At 34.6% G+C, this 16,115-nt stretch overlaps 1 protein-coding gene across 1 annotated transcript in view; it reads right to left on the bottom strand.

Moving 5' to 3' along the window:
• Nucleotides 1-16,050, bottom strand: part of LOC138333833 (leucine-rich repeat serine/threonine-protein kinase 1-like) — a 49,173-nt gene extending 33,123 nt beyond the window's left edge. The window contains 4 exon segments of the mRNA XM_069282448.1: nucleotides 2,921-3,101; nucleotides 6,349-6,641; nucleotides 8,115-8,214; nucleotides 15,870-16,050. Of these exon segments, the coding sequence (XP_069138549.1) occupies nucleotides 2,921-3,101; nucleotides 6,349-6,641; nucleotides 8,115-8,130 (490 nt within the window). The 5' untranslated portion in view covers nucleotides 8,131-8,214; nucleotides 15,870-16,050.
• Nucleotides 16,051-16,115: the final 65 nt, after the last annotated feature.

Here is a 16,115-nt window from a genome sequence, read left to right as displayed (position 1 = left end):
CATACCTGTACATGTTTTCAATAATAGAATATTTTATTTACTTGCTTACATTTATATAAAAAAAACCAATGAAAATATTTCTCTATATTCAACTGCTTTATCGAGAAAATTTATTCTTTGTATCACAAAAAAAAATGAAAATATTTCTCTTTAAAGATGCTCCAATGTTGACAGAGCACAAATGATGTTCATCATTTGAACAACAATGTGTTTAATCATGTATTTATATGTCTAATTAAAACAAAATAATAATATAAAATAATTTATTTTGCTTTTGGTACATGCACAATCAATACTTCATTCCATATAGGACATAGTGGCATCGTCTTTTTTCGGGATGCATGCAATTCATTATTTTTGATATTTTCATCAAAAGTAAAGTTAGAAGCTCAAACTTTTGCAACTGAAAAAACTAATAAATAGTCTGCTCCTGTTTTGACAGAGAAAAAAATACGATTTGTCAGCAGTGAAGCATCTTTAATCTGATAATTTATCAAGGAAATAAGAAACGAACCATTGACAGGGGAGATTATTGAATCATAAAATTGATCGGAGATTCAATAACTCTTAGTATAAAAATTACCTTCATTATCCTAATTGATCATTAATAATTAAGTGATCTAGCGTATATAACATATCAATTTTAACTTATATGAAACCACTCTTTCACGTGATGGTTGTTTCTTAAAGTCGTTTCATCCAAAAGCTTAGGTATCTGACTCAGGGGTATGACAATTTAATAGGACACCAAACAAATTATTATACATGTGCAAATGTAGATATAATTTTTTATAGGTACAATAAATGTTACAAACAATTCCATTATATTCTGTTAGTATATCTATGATAGTGAATAAGTATATCATATACAGTATGTTATATTTCACAACAAACATTAATTGAAAGACAATATTTCTATGTACCTTAATTCAAAATTTTTGCATAGTTCTTAATTAACATACCCTGCAAAAAAAAAAATCAAGACTTAAATTTATATTTCAATAATTAAGGTTTAATTCAAGAAATCAGGTAAAAGACATCAATAATTATTGTTCTTGCAATTTTCCATCTTTGTGAAACTGGCAGAATGCTTACTAAAATCACATCAATCTCATTGCAATCTGAATGACTTTTTAGAACTGCTTAAGATATGGTAATGCTGAAACATATTAATGATATAGTGTTCTGAAATAGCTGTATAAGAAAATTGTAAAACTCAACAGTTATGCCTTTTGTTGTCCAAAAATCATAACTAGGAAATAGGGAAACTTTAAAATCCAATTTTAGAAGGATCCCCCTCAGTACTTTCTGTCATGGCAGTTACCTTATTCAACCCAATAAACGCCCAGGTCATTTAAAAAATTGAAAAAATGAAAAGGTGCCTTATAAGACAAAATCATTGCAAACCTATACAGTACGTTATAGTCTTTATTTATATATGCCTGGGCAATTAAAATTGAGGCCTCAAAAGTGGGAGAGGCACTTATAGGGACATGGGCGCTTATTGGGTTGTATACGGTAGTTCATTGGCGGGCCTTGATCCAGAGTCAATTCCAGAAGAGCTCCACCTAACAGATCTGTCATATTGTTAGCCACATACTGGGGGTCATTTCTGTTTCTCTCCTCTTTCTCTTTTTATTGAAATGAATATATTTAATAAATAGAAAAATGCACACTTCACATGATTTTATAAACAAACTTCAATTGTCGAAAAACCAATATGGCTTTCTGTCAGCCATCTTGTTTTTCGATTAGCCCCAAAATGCAATATATGTTTATCTGACCAGTTGAACTTTTTCTATTGAGTAAATTTCCATGGAAATTTCATGGAAAACATACCAGAACAAGATTCAGCTAATTCTCCGCGGAGTGGAAATTTTGTGTGAGTAACCTGTATACATATCAAGTTTAATAAAGATCTACATATAAATCTAACCTTTTTAAATAAATCCCTGAAAAAGCAAGAATTAAATGTAAGTAGTTTTTGTAAATATCCAACAGATAAAATAATCCTTGTATGTATGTAACGATAGAAGCAAGAACTTGTCAAATCTCATCAAGATTGGGTTTGGGCAAAAAGTAGACTTAAACACAATTAAGTTCTGAATCTGTGTCTGTGTATGCAAATTCTTCATCTGGGTTTTTAACCAAAATATACCTTAACCACTTTAGATATTTTTTCTTAGTTTCTATCCATGCCATGTAATCTGACAGATGCACAACGTAGGTTTACCAAGTTTCGGACCAATCGATTGTGATCAACTTTGTCAAAAATGGACTTTAACACAAAATATTTACTCTGCCGTCATCAGAAAAGCAACAACTTATTTAAGTCTTCATTTCAAAAATTTTGACTATTGTGGAAGACACACGCAACTACAAACCGTGGATTTAAAACAGTTATATTATTACATGACATTATACAATACAACATTACTAGTCTAACTATCCTAATTAACCACTGTATACCCCATGATTAGTATGTAACAGGAGAAACTGTAGCGGCCAGACCGGGATTCAAACCAGGGACTTCTAAACACTAGCCGAATGCTCTACCGCTGAGCTACCTGGTCACCATTGATCAACCCAGTCCAATTCCGCTACACTCCTCCCTCCATTTTCAAAGTCTTCGCCCTGGAAGACATACAAGACCCAAACACCACCACCATTGGTATTTAAGTATGGCGCCAATTTTGTAACAGGAGAGGAGAAAATGTAGCGGCTAGACTGGGATTCAAACCCGGGACCTCCGAGCACTATAGCCGAATGCTCTACCACTGAGCTTCCTCAGGTCATAGATGATCGACCCAGTCTAATTCCGCTACAGGTGTTAGTGGTGAACTCTGCCACACCCATGAGGACATTCATAAAGCATTCTCACCGAGCTGAGGGAGATAAGCATCGTTACCATTGGACGTACTTGGTTGGTATGACAACAGGATGCGAATGATGTCAGCGTGGCCGCAGAGTGAGGACACATAAAAGGGCGAGTCTTCCTGCCAAGCTTGCTCCCCGACCTCAATAATTTTAGCGCCATATTCCAGCAGCACTTTCAAATTTTCCGGGCAGTTGTTTCTGCATGCAATGTGTATAGGTCTTTTCTGAAACAGAATTGCTGATACATAAAATATGCAATGGTTACAGTATTTGCCATAATTAGTGCCCATGGCGCTTAAATAATTGTCATTAAGGGGGAGCTTATTGATATAAGTTGTGGACTAAAAAAGTCAGCCATATTTTAAATCTTTCTGTACTCATTGTAGATTAATCTGTTACAGTAAACATGCCTAGACTTGAATGGGAGCTCATGTAATATGGGATAATGGCAGTGATAGTAACCCCTTGAGTATTGAGGATGTGGATATAACTACAGTGAAAGTAACCCCCTGGAGTATCGAGGATGAAATATAATGACAGTAATAGTAACCCCTTGAGTATCGAGAGTGTACTATTATTATGGTGCTAATGACAGACCACAATGTTTGGTTTAAATTGCTATGAGATAAACAACGCATAAACAAAATAAAACAACAGTGATAGTAACCCATGGAGTATTGAGGACATTTGGTTTGTTATGAGATAAACTACAGATAAACAAAATATAACAACAGTGATAGTAACCCCTGGAGTTATGGTATAATTAGTATTATTTTGGAAATCTCCCAGATTTAATGTATGGTATTTGAGACATACACTGTTGCATCTCTAGGACATATGTCTTAGCTTGTGTGTCAGTTGTCAGCGACGTAACAATCTGGTGTAAAGATAAGTTCCTCGTTGTTATTTATGTTGTACTAACATGAATTACCTGTCATTGTTACACGTATACAATATCTAATCAGTATATATAAGTGGCTGGCCAGTGATATACAGAAGTACATGTGTGTACCTGACGAGAATATGGATCCACCAAATCAACATCCTACTTCTAACACCAACAAGAAATAATGATTGTATTTTAGAGTATCGAGGATGTTATATATAATGTCAGTGATAGTAACCCCTGAAGTATCCAGGATGTAGATATAATTACAGTGATAGTAACCCCTGGAGTATCGAGGATGTAGATATAATGACAGTGATAGTAACCCCTGGAGTATCGAGGATGTAGATATAATGACAGTGATAGTAACCCCTGGAGTATCGAGGATGTAGATATAATGACAGTGATAGTAACCCCTGGAGTATCGAGGACGTTGGTTTGCTAGGAGATAAACTACAGGTAAACAAAATAAAACGACACCCTTACAGAAATATAAGGCCTCTGGCACACAGTTGCAGCAATATTGCAGCAATATAGCAGCAATATAGCTGCAATACATACTTTTAGTATGCAAATAAGTTTGCCGCACGCACTTGCCGCACCATAGCTGCACACACTTGCCGCAATAAAGCCGCACATAGTTGCAGCAATATTGCTGCAATACATACTTTTCATATGCAAATGAGTTTGCCGCACACACTTGCCGCACCATAGCTGCACACACTTGCCGCACCAAAGCAGCACACACATTTGCCGCAACAAAGCCGCACATAGTTGTGGCACCATAGCCGTTAGCTTCCTGGTTTATATTTAAATAAGTACAAAGGTATAAATAGAAAAGTTTGAAAAATCACAAGAGTCATTCTTTTGATTCTTGGTACATGCATTATGCAATATGACCTTTTGAATTCATTTGGTGATAAAATTAGTCTTAATCTTGAAAAAGAATTACCTTGTCAGCATCAAATGAAAATTATTGTTCCAGGACACATGAATTAAATAAAGCTATAGATACATGCACATTTCAGTGTTTGTGACATAAAATGACTATAAACCAATAAAAACAATTATATTGCTTAAATTTCACCAACAAACCTTATCAAATCCAAAACACTATCAGACTACATCCACTTGTAACTTATCATAAATCCAATGGAAGAAGTTTCTATTTACTTCTAGTTTTAATGTATACTATATTAGTGTATAATCTGTCAAATTTTATTTTTTTTTGCCATATTGGCATATATGTATACAAGACACTTATTTGTGTTTATTATTTCAGTATATATAATTGCAGCATGAAATTTTATGTTTGCATGGCTTTTATGTGTACAATTATAGCAATTTTCTAGACTGTGATATTATGATTTTGTTTTTGTGATATGATAATTTAATCTGTGATATGATTTACTTATTCTGTGATATCTTTGATTTCATTTTATATAATTACTGTATGTTTATTAACTATGCTGTAAATACTGTACATTTTATATGTTCGACCACATGTGAGAAGAGTCTTTGACTCAATGTGCAATCGAATGAAAGTAAAGTCAATTATTATTATTATTATTATTATTCTATTACCTCTGTCCTTCATACACCACAACCTATTGAATCAATGTTTGAATTGAAGGTCAACTGATTTTAACCTTTGCAAAGGATTATGGGAGTACCCATAATTCTTTGTTATACTGCCGCAATATAGCAGCATTATTGCAGCAATATTGCCGCAACCTTCCTAAAGTTTTCTGTGTAGGATGCTTCTAGTACATTTTGCGGCACTATTCCTGCACACAGGTTTTTAAAGAAAAGTTTCTTGCACGAAAGCTGCAATATTGCCGCAATATAGCTGCAACAAAATATTAGTGCGGCAATAGTGCCAGAACAGTGCGGCTAGCTGTGCTAACCTGCTCAATTGCTGCAGTAACTTGCTGCACACAGATCAGTGCGCCACAATATAGCTGCTATATTGCTGCACACTTAAGCTTTCTGTAAGGGCAGTGATAGTAACCCATGGAGTATATAGGACATTTGGTTTGCTATGAGATAAACTACAGATAAACAAAATAAAACGACAGTGATAGTAACCCCTGAATTATTAAGGACATTTGGTTTGCTAGGAGATATACTGTAGCTAAACTAAATATAACGACAGTGATAGTAACGTCTGGAGTATCAAGGACATTTGGTTTGCTATGAGATAAACTACAGATAAACAAAATAAAATGACAGTGAAAGTAACCCCTGGATTATTGAGGACATTCGGTTTGCTATGAGATAAACTATAGATAAACAAAATAAAATGACAGTGATAGTAACCCCTGGATTATTGAGGACATTCGGTTTGCTATGAGATAAACTATAGATAAACAAAATATAATGGCAGTGATAGTAACCCCTGGATTATTGAGGACATTCGGTTTGCTATGAGATAAACTACAGATAAACAAAATATAACGGCAGTGATAGTAACCCCTGGATTATTGAGGACATTCGGTTTGCTATGAGATAAACTACAGATAAACAAAATATAACGGCAGTGATAGAAACCCCTGGAGTATTAAGGACAGATAGACAAAACTTACATGTTTGGGACAAATCAGGTTGACGTCTATCCGTTTGTGAAGAAGAACTTTGATGAACTCTGTGTTTATATTACATTTGCTACACAGATAGTGAAGTAAAGGCATCTGTTCATCACCAAACACAGACTTATTGAGGACGGCAATAGGGTCTACCTGTCCTTCGTCCTGTAGAGACCCACTTGACCACTCACTCGTGACCTCATCTGTCCCTTCCAGTTTAGAGACCAGGTCGAGAAATGTCGCCAAGTCACCATCGTTTACAGCTACAGTGAAGGCACCGGGGTCAAATGTTTCTGAATAATTCCAAAAAAAATGTCTTCATATAACACAAGAGATGCATTTCACTCTTGTATTGACATTTTATAATCATTTCACAGAAGTTATATTGCATGCTAAACTACCAAACCAATTCATACGTTACTCAAGAAAATTGAGTGGTTTTTAAAATATGGATAGCCAGTTATTTTTGCGGGATGATAATTTAGCAATTTCAAAGAATGTTGCTAGGATCGTGAAAATTTGATCCATGAAAAATTGAAAAATGGTTGAATGATATCTACCGTTATATCCATATTACGAAAAATGGATTAAAAATCGCTAACATATAATTATCTCGTTTTTTGATGAAATCGCGAAAAGTTTGGTCTACGAAAATAACCTGCTATAAACGGTATGGTAGACCTTGCTCCTGCATGCAGGCCCGGAGGGGATATATGTGAAATCTGCGCTGTTCCATCTGAAAGTTGTGCTTCAGGCCAGGCAATACTCATTAACATTTAATACCTCATTTAAACTAGTGAATTTTTGTTATAATGTCTATATATCACTTCTTTCGGTGTATTTGAACATAACTTAGTTGATATACAGTAAAATGTCTATGCATCCGTCCTAACCTTATAAATATGTTACTGTTGACTCGTAGATTGTTGTAACTTGTGTTGTATATAAATTTTGACAAAACATGCCAAAAATTATGCATTTCATTTCTGCAACTCTACAGTCCACAGGGTTCAGTACATATTTCTGTCACCAAATAACTATGCCATTATGTTTACTAGCTGTTTATAGCGTGTAGTAGGAGTGATGGTTTGACCAGATTTGACTTTACAAAGGCATACACATCGAGTCCTTTTTTACCTGGACAGGAAAATGGCAAATGTTTAACACAAAAAAATAATATATTTATTTTATTTAATAAAATAATGTATTTTGCTTCTGGTGCATGCATGCGCAATCAGAACTTGTTATACCATCATGTAGAACATAGTGACACAGAATTTTTTCAGGATGCACTTAATTTCTAATACATGTATTTTTATCTTTGAAGTCCAATAAGAAGCTCAAACTTTTCAGTGATGGTAATGTTGTAAAATAAGTAACTTTTATTACTGAAGAAAAATGCTTATTTGTCTGCTCTTGGCCTGTTTTTAATTGAGAAAAAATACTATTTTTCAGCGGTGGAGCATCTTTAAATCAATTATAATCCAAGTACTGCTGTCATGAATCTTAGTGCATAATCATGAAAGAAGGATAAGAATACATTTAAATACCAGGTAGTGTTAAAAATATTCCCATTTCCAGTAGTATACAAAATTTAAGAAAGATTTCTCCCTGAATACTTGCGGAGAAATAGCCACCTACCATCTGATGGTGGTGGACTAAAAATACCAGAAAGCAGCTTATTTTTCAATGACTCTTGCCTTGAACATATTTCTAATGATTTTGCCACTTGTGGCTGTATGACGCTCATCCATACGATGACTTACCTGGTGGCACGTCCATCACATCTGTCCACAATGGCCAGGGTCATTAGGGGAGTAGGAGATACCTACAGCAGATTTCCAACTAGTCTCTACTTCAGGTTATCTGTTCGGAGAAACAGGGAGTGATAATTTATAAATACTGGTGTGGAGGTAATAGCTGTCTATATATATATAGACTTTATCTCCGTGTCTCGTAAATACTATACAACTACACCACGTTACCGACAGATACCATTAACAGTGCTCTGATGGGCATTGAGAAAATTCACATGGATTCACTTTCTACCTTAGTCATCAAACACAATGCTGGGTACAATTATATATGTTTATTAGTTTCCATTTGTTTTTCCATTTCCATCACCTCATTATAAAAACAAATTCAATATAATAACCACCTTAATATAACAACATCCTTATTATAACTACCATCTTATTATAACTACCACCTTATTATAACTACCATCTTATTATAACTACCATCTTATTATAACTACCATCTTATTATAACTACCACCTTATTATAACTACCACCTTATTATAACTACCACCTTATTATAACTACCATCTTATTATAACTACCACCTTATTATAACTACCATCTTATTATAACTACCACCTTATTATAACTACCATCTTATTATAACTACCACCTTATTATAACTACCATCTTATTATAACTACCACCTTATTATAACTACCACCTTATTATAACTACCATCTTATTATAACTACCATCTTATAACCCACCTTATTATAACTACCACCTTATTATAACTACCATCTTATTATAACTACCACCTTATTATAACTACCACCTTATTATAACTACCACCTTATTATAACTACCATCTTATTATAACTACCATCTTATTATAACTACCACCTTATTATAACTACCACCTTATTATAACTACCATCTTATTATAAATACCACCTTATTATAACTACCACCTTATTATAACTACCACCTTATTATAACTACCATCTTATTATAAATACCACCTTATTATAACTACCATCTTATTATAACTACCACCTTATTATAAATACCACCTTATTATAACTACCACCTTATTATAACTACCATCTTATTATAACTACCACCTTATTATAACGACCACCTTATTATAACTACCACCTTATTATAAATACCACCTTATTATAACTACCATCTTATTATAAATACCACCTTATTATAACTACCATCTTATTATAAATACCACCTTATTATAACTACCACCTTATTATAACTACCACCTTATTATAACTACCATCTTATTATAACTACCATCTTATTATAACTACCACCTTATTATAACTACCATCTTATTATAAATACCACCTTATTATAAATACCACCTTATTATAACTACCACCTTATTATAACTACCACCTTATTATAACTACCACCTTATTATAACTACCATCTTATTATAACTACCATCTTATTATAACTACCACCTTATTATAACTACCATCTTATTATAAATACCACCTTATTATAAATACCACCTTATTATAACTACCACCTTATTATAACTACCATCTTTTTATAACTACCACCTTATTATAACTACCACCTTATTATAACTACCACCTTATTATAACTACCATATTATTATAACGACCACCTTATTATAACTACCATCTTATTATAACGACCACCTTATTATAACTACCATCTTATTATAACGACAACCTTATTATAACGACAACCTTATTATAACTACCATCTTATTATAACTACCACCTTATTATAACGACAACCTTATTATAACGACAACTTATTATAACTACCATCTTATTATAACGACAACCTTATTATAACGACAACTTATTATAACTACCATCTTATTATAACTACCACCTTATTATAACGACAACCTTATTGTAACAACAACCTTATCATAACTACCACCTTATCATAACTACCACCTTATTATAACTACCACCTTATTATAACGACCACCTTATTATAACAACAACCATATTATAACGACCACCTTATTATAAATATCACCTTATTATAACTACCACCTTATTATAACGACCACCTTATTATAAATATCACCTTATTATAACTACCACCTTATTATAACGACCACCTTATTATAACTACCATCTTATTATAACTACCATCTTATTATAACTACCACCTTATTATAACTACCACCTTATTATAACTACCACTTATTATAACTACCATCTTATAACACATCTTATTATAACTACCACCTTATTATAACTACCATCTATTATAACGACCACCTTATTATAACTACCACCTTATTATAACTACCATCTTATTATAACTACCACCTTATTATAACACCACTTATTATAACTACCACCTTATTATAACTATCTAATACCACCTTTATAACTACCACCTTATATAACTACCACCTTATTATAACTACCACCTTATTATAACTACCATCTTATTATAACTACCACCTTATTATAACTACCACCTTATTATAACTACCACCTTATTATAACTACCATCTTATTATAACTACCACCTTATTATAACTACCACCTTATTATAACTACCACCTTATTATAACTACCATCTTATTATAACTACCACCTTATTATAACTACCACCTTATTATAACTACCATCTTATTATAACTACCATCTTATTATAACTACCATCTTATTATAACTACCATCTTATTAACCACCTTATTATAACTACCACCTTATTATAACTACCATCTTATTATAACTACCACCTTATTATAACTACCACCTTATTATAACTACCACCTTATTATAACTACCACCTTATTATAACTACCATCTGATTATAACTACCATCTTATTATAACTACCATCTTATTATAACTACCATCTTATTATAACTACCATCTTATTATAACTACCACCTTATTATAACTACCATCTTATTATAACTACCACCTTATTATAACTACCACCTTATTATAACTACCACCTTATTATAACTACCATCTTATTATAACTACCACCTTATTATAACTACCATCTTATTATAACTACCACCTTATTATAACTACCACCTTATTATAACTACCATATTATTATAACGACAACCTTATTATAACGACAACCTTATTATAACAACAACCATATTATAACGACCACCTTATTATAACTACCACCTTATTATAACTACCACCTTATTATAACTACCATCTTATTATAACTACAACCTTATTATAACGACAACCTCATTATAACTACAACCTTATTATAACGACAACCTTATTATAACAACAACCATATTATAACGACCACCTTATTATAACTACCATCTTATTATAACGACAACCTTATTATAACGACCACCTTATTATAACTACCATCTTATTATAACGACCACCTTATTATAACGACAACCTTATTATAACAACAACCTTATCATAACTACCACCTTATTATAACGACCACCTTATTATAAATATCACCTTATTATAACTACCACCTTATTATAACGACCACCTTGCCTATAATTATACACTTTATTATAACTACCATCTTATTATAACTACCATCTTATTATAACTACCACCTTATTATAACGACAACCTTATTATAACTACCATCTTATTATAACTACCATCTTATTATAACTACCACCTTATTATAACTACCACCTTATTATAACTACCACCTTATTATAACGACAACCTTATTATAACTACCACCTTATTATAACGACAACCTTATTATAACTACCACCTTATTATAACTACCACCTTATTATAACGACAACCTTATTATAACAACAACCTTATTATAACTACCACCTTATTATAATGACCACCTTATTATAAATATCACCTTATTATAACAACAACCATATCATAACGACCACCTTATTATAACTACCATCTTATTATAACGACCACCTTATTATAACGACAACCTTATTATAACAACAACCTTATTATAACTACCACCTTATTATAACGACCACCTTATTATAACTACCATCTTATTATTATGACCCGTTGGCTTATTTGGTCCCAAATAATAAATGTCAACACAATATGACATGTGTATAATGACCCCTTGCCTATAATTACACACTTTCAAAGTTCTTTTGGTGGTCTTACTACACAGTTTTAACTATAACATAATATTCAGTATGGGCCAGAATACATTCACTGGTAACTGACCATTTATACACTGTAGAAACATTTCAACAAAGTGGCAGAAAGTTTGAAATAAGTTAAATGCTATAATTTCATGCTTTACATAGTTTATTTAAAGTGAATATAGACAGGCTAAGGAAGCCTCGCTTTCAAAGAGTTAGGTGAATTGATATAAGTCATATAACACATGGAGTAACATAACACAGGGAGTCACATAAGACAGGGAGTCACATAAGACAGGGAGTCACATAAGACAGGGAGTCACATAACACAGGGAGTCACATAAGACAGGGAGTCACATAAGACAGGGAGTCACATAAGACAGGGAGTCACATAAGACAGGGAGTCACATAAGACAGGGAGCCATATAACACAGGGAGTCACATAAGACAGTGCAAGTCTGTCCACTACATCACTGTATGAAAATTTGTCTTTGATTGCATGGTAGCTCACTAGTATTATTTTTTATAAATATGGTATGTATCAATAAACCTAAATTAAAAAATTAAAAAATTAAAAAAGGTCTGTTGTCAGATAAACCACTATCACCAGCCCCTGTCATGTGTAATTAGGGTATCAGGTATTGGTTTTTTTAATATAATTTTGATATCTTATCTACAGCTCTTAGCTATCATCAACAGAATTCTGTTTAAGTTACTGTACTAGCAAACATCCTGGTTAGTAAATGTGTAAATATTTTAAACGTCAGGTACAGAACTTCCTTTTTCATTGGGTAAGAAATTTGCTGATTAAATTTAACCTTCATGTCCAGTCTGATTCTTGTTTTTTCTAGTCTCTAGTTTAAAAGGCCGCGGGCGATGGCCGAGTGGTTAAAATTTCTCGACATATTACCACAAGCCCTCCACCTTTAGGTCACGAGTTCAAATCCCATATGTGGGGCAGTTGCCAGGTACTAACCATTAGTCATTGGTTTTCTCCGGGTATGATCCATGATCCTGGATGTTAATAGGACGTTAAAATAATAATGTCATGATCTGCTGTGAAAAGCTGATATCTAGTTCATAAAGTGCGATTGTGTATTCCTTATAAACTAAGCCCAAGATTATGTGCCAACTTATATGAGCAATCTTTCATTCCAGGCAGTAATTGTGTTGCCTGAAATTGGACACTTCCTAAAATTTCAATATTCAAAAGAATTCTAAATGGTGTTCATCTGCATGCACTGTATACTCAGAGGGAATGCTTTTTAGCTTTATATAACAGGAAAAATGAGTTTTTATCAAAGTTAGTATCTGTTCCTCTGATAGTTCTCGGTTCGCATTGTTGATGGGGGGTTACATTGTAATTCTCATCAACAGACTGTGTTTTTAGAGTGATGGGCCTGGACCCCCATTATACAGTGATGGGTCTGGACCCCCATTATAGAGTGATGGGCCTGGACCCCCATTATAGAGTGATGGGTCTGGACCCCCATTATACAGTGATGGGCCTGGACCCCCATTATAGAGTGATGGGCCTGGACCCCCATTATACAGTGATGGGCCTGGACCCCCATTATACAGTGATGGGTCTGGACCCCCATTATACAGTGATGGGCCTGGACCCCCATTATACAGTGATGGGCCTGGACCCCCATTATACAGTGATGGGTCTGGACCCCCATTATACAGTGATGGGCCTGGATCCCCATTATACAGTGATGGGTCTGGACCCCCATTATACATTGATGGGTCTGGACCCCCATTATACAGTGATGGGTCTGGACCCCCATTATACAGTGATGGGTCTGGACCCCCATTATACAGTGATGGGTCTGGACCCCCATTATACAGTGATGGGTCTGGACCCCCATTATACAGTGATGGGTCTGGACCCCCATTATACAGTGATGGGTCTGGACCCCCATTATACAGTGATGGGTCTGGACCCCCATTAAAAAAGTGATGGGACTGGACTCCATTATACAGTGATGGGCATGGACCCCCATTATACAGTGATGGGCCTGGACCCCCATTATACAGTGATGGGTCTGGACCCCCATTATACAGTGATGGGTCTGGACCCCCATTATACAGTGATGGGTCTGGACCCCCAGTGATGGGTCTGGACCATACAGTGATGGGTCTGGAGCCCATTATACAGTGATGGGTCTGGACCCCCATTATACAGTGATGGGTCTGGACCCCCATTATACAGTGATGGGTCTGGACCCCCATTATACAGTGATGGGTCTGGACCCCCATTATACAGTGATGGGTCTGGATCCCCAGAATACAGTAATGGACCTGGATCCCCAGAATACAGTGATGGGTCTGGACCCCCATTATACAGTGATGGGTCTGGACCCCCATTATACAGTGATGGGTCTGGACCTCCATTATAAAGTGATGGGTGTGGACCCCCATTATACAGTGATGGGTCTGGACCCCCATTATACAGTGATGGGTCTGGACCCCCATTATACAGTGATGGGTCTGGACCCCCATTATACAGTGATGGGCCTGGACCCCCATTATACAGTGATGGGTCTGGACCCCCATTATACAGTGATGGGTCTGGACCCCCATTATACAGTGATGGGTCTGGACCCCCATTATACAGTGATGGGTCTGGACCCCCATTATACAGTGATGGGTCTGGACCCCCATTATACAGTGATGGGTGTGGACCCCCATTATACAGTGATGGGTCTGGACCCCCATTATACAGTGATGGGTGTGGACCCCCATTATACAGTGATGGGTCTGGACCCCCATTATACAGTGATGGGTCTGGACCCCGATTATACAGTGATGGGTGTGGACCCCCATTATACAGTGATGGGTCTGGATCAAGATTTTAATTGTTTTAATCATCATTGTTCACTTGAAGACGACTATAACTATTGTTTAGATTATAAAAGTTTGAAATGAATAACAAGGACGTTTTATACTGAGCATTGTTGAAGGAACTTTGTACACCTGGTGTATATATATTGTAAGATAGAAGGTATCCATTTCTTTATGGTGCTTTGTTTACATTAGCGGGACCTTCCACTGACCAAGTACATATCCTGCCATAACAAAAAGCTTGACGACTTTTATTTCTTTATTCCTGTGTTGTGCTGTAGTTGAAATAAATATATATTCATCTGGATCATTTAAGATACAAAACTTTAGCAAAACTGTCATATATAGATATATATACATTCTGGTGACAGATTGAACAGAATTCTGTCTGTATGGATGTATACCATCAAGCTAACAAATCATGTCTAACTATTTAAGTGCATATTTTATCAGCGGACACATCCTTGACTGTGTATAGTGAATAGATGATCTTATGACACTCTTATTAACTCACGTCAAACAGAAATAAATTGTGTTTTCTATACAGTATATAATATACTGTACAGCTAACACACACTTCACGATATAAATATGATATAACTAGTGTCCAAACCATGATCTACTGTACAGTGTATATCTACAAATATGTAAATCATAGGTGTTTAAACACGCTGGTATAAATATATATATATATTAGCCAAACGAGAGACCCATTCTTCCCAGCGTATTCAGCACTGTACATTTTGTCACACGTGTGTATATAGTTCACATGTGTAGGCATCTAACTATTGTAAATAATTTCTGCACGGTCTCTTTTAACTTACCTTCATCTAAAGCTTGATCACCGATATTTCTACCTGGGAGTATCCATGATTATATATATCCATGTATAAGAAATGTCGTTGGCCGAACTTACGACGTTTAACAGGAAACGAAAGCAAAACCTCTTCTCTATCACATACCCGGAAGTGTGGGCATCGTCGCGCTCCAATGAGTACAACTTTTAAACGAGTCAAGGAGTTGTTCGACTTACCGCTATAATAATTATATAGCGTACATATTTTACACAG

Source organism: Argopecten irradians, chromosome 10 (assembly GCF_041381155.1).
Source record: "Argopecten irradians isolate NY chromosome 10, Ai_NY, whole genome shotgun sequence".
NCBI classification, from domain to species: Eukaryota; Metazoa; Mollusca; class Bivalvia; order Pectinida; family Pectinidae; genus Argopecten; species Argopecten irradians.
The sequence above is the reverse complement of the archived record's forward strand: the minus strand, read 5'-3'. Positions and strand labels throughout refer to the sequence as shown.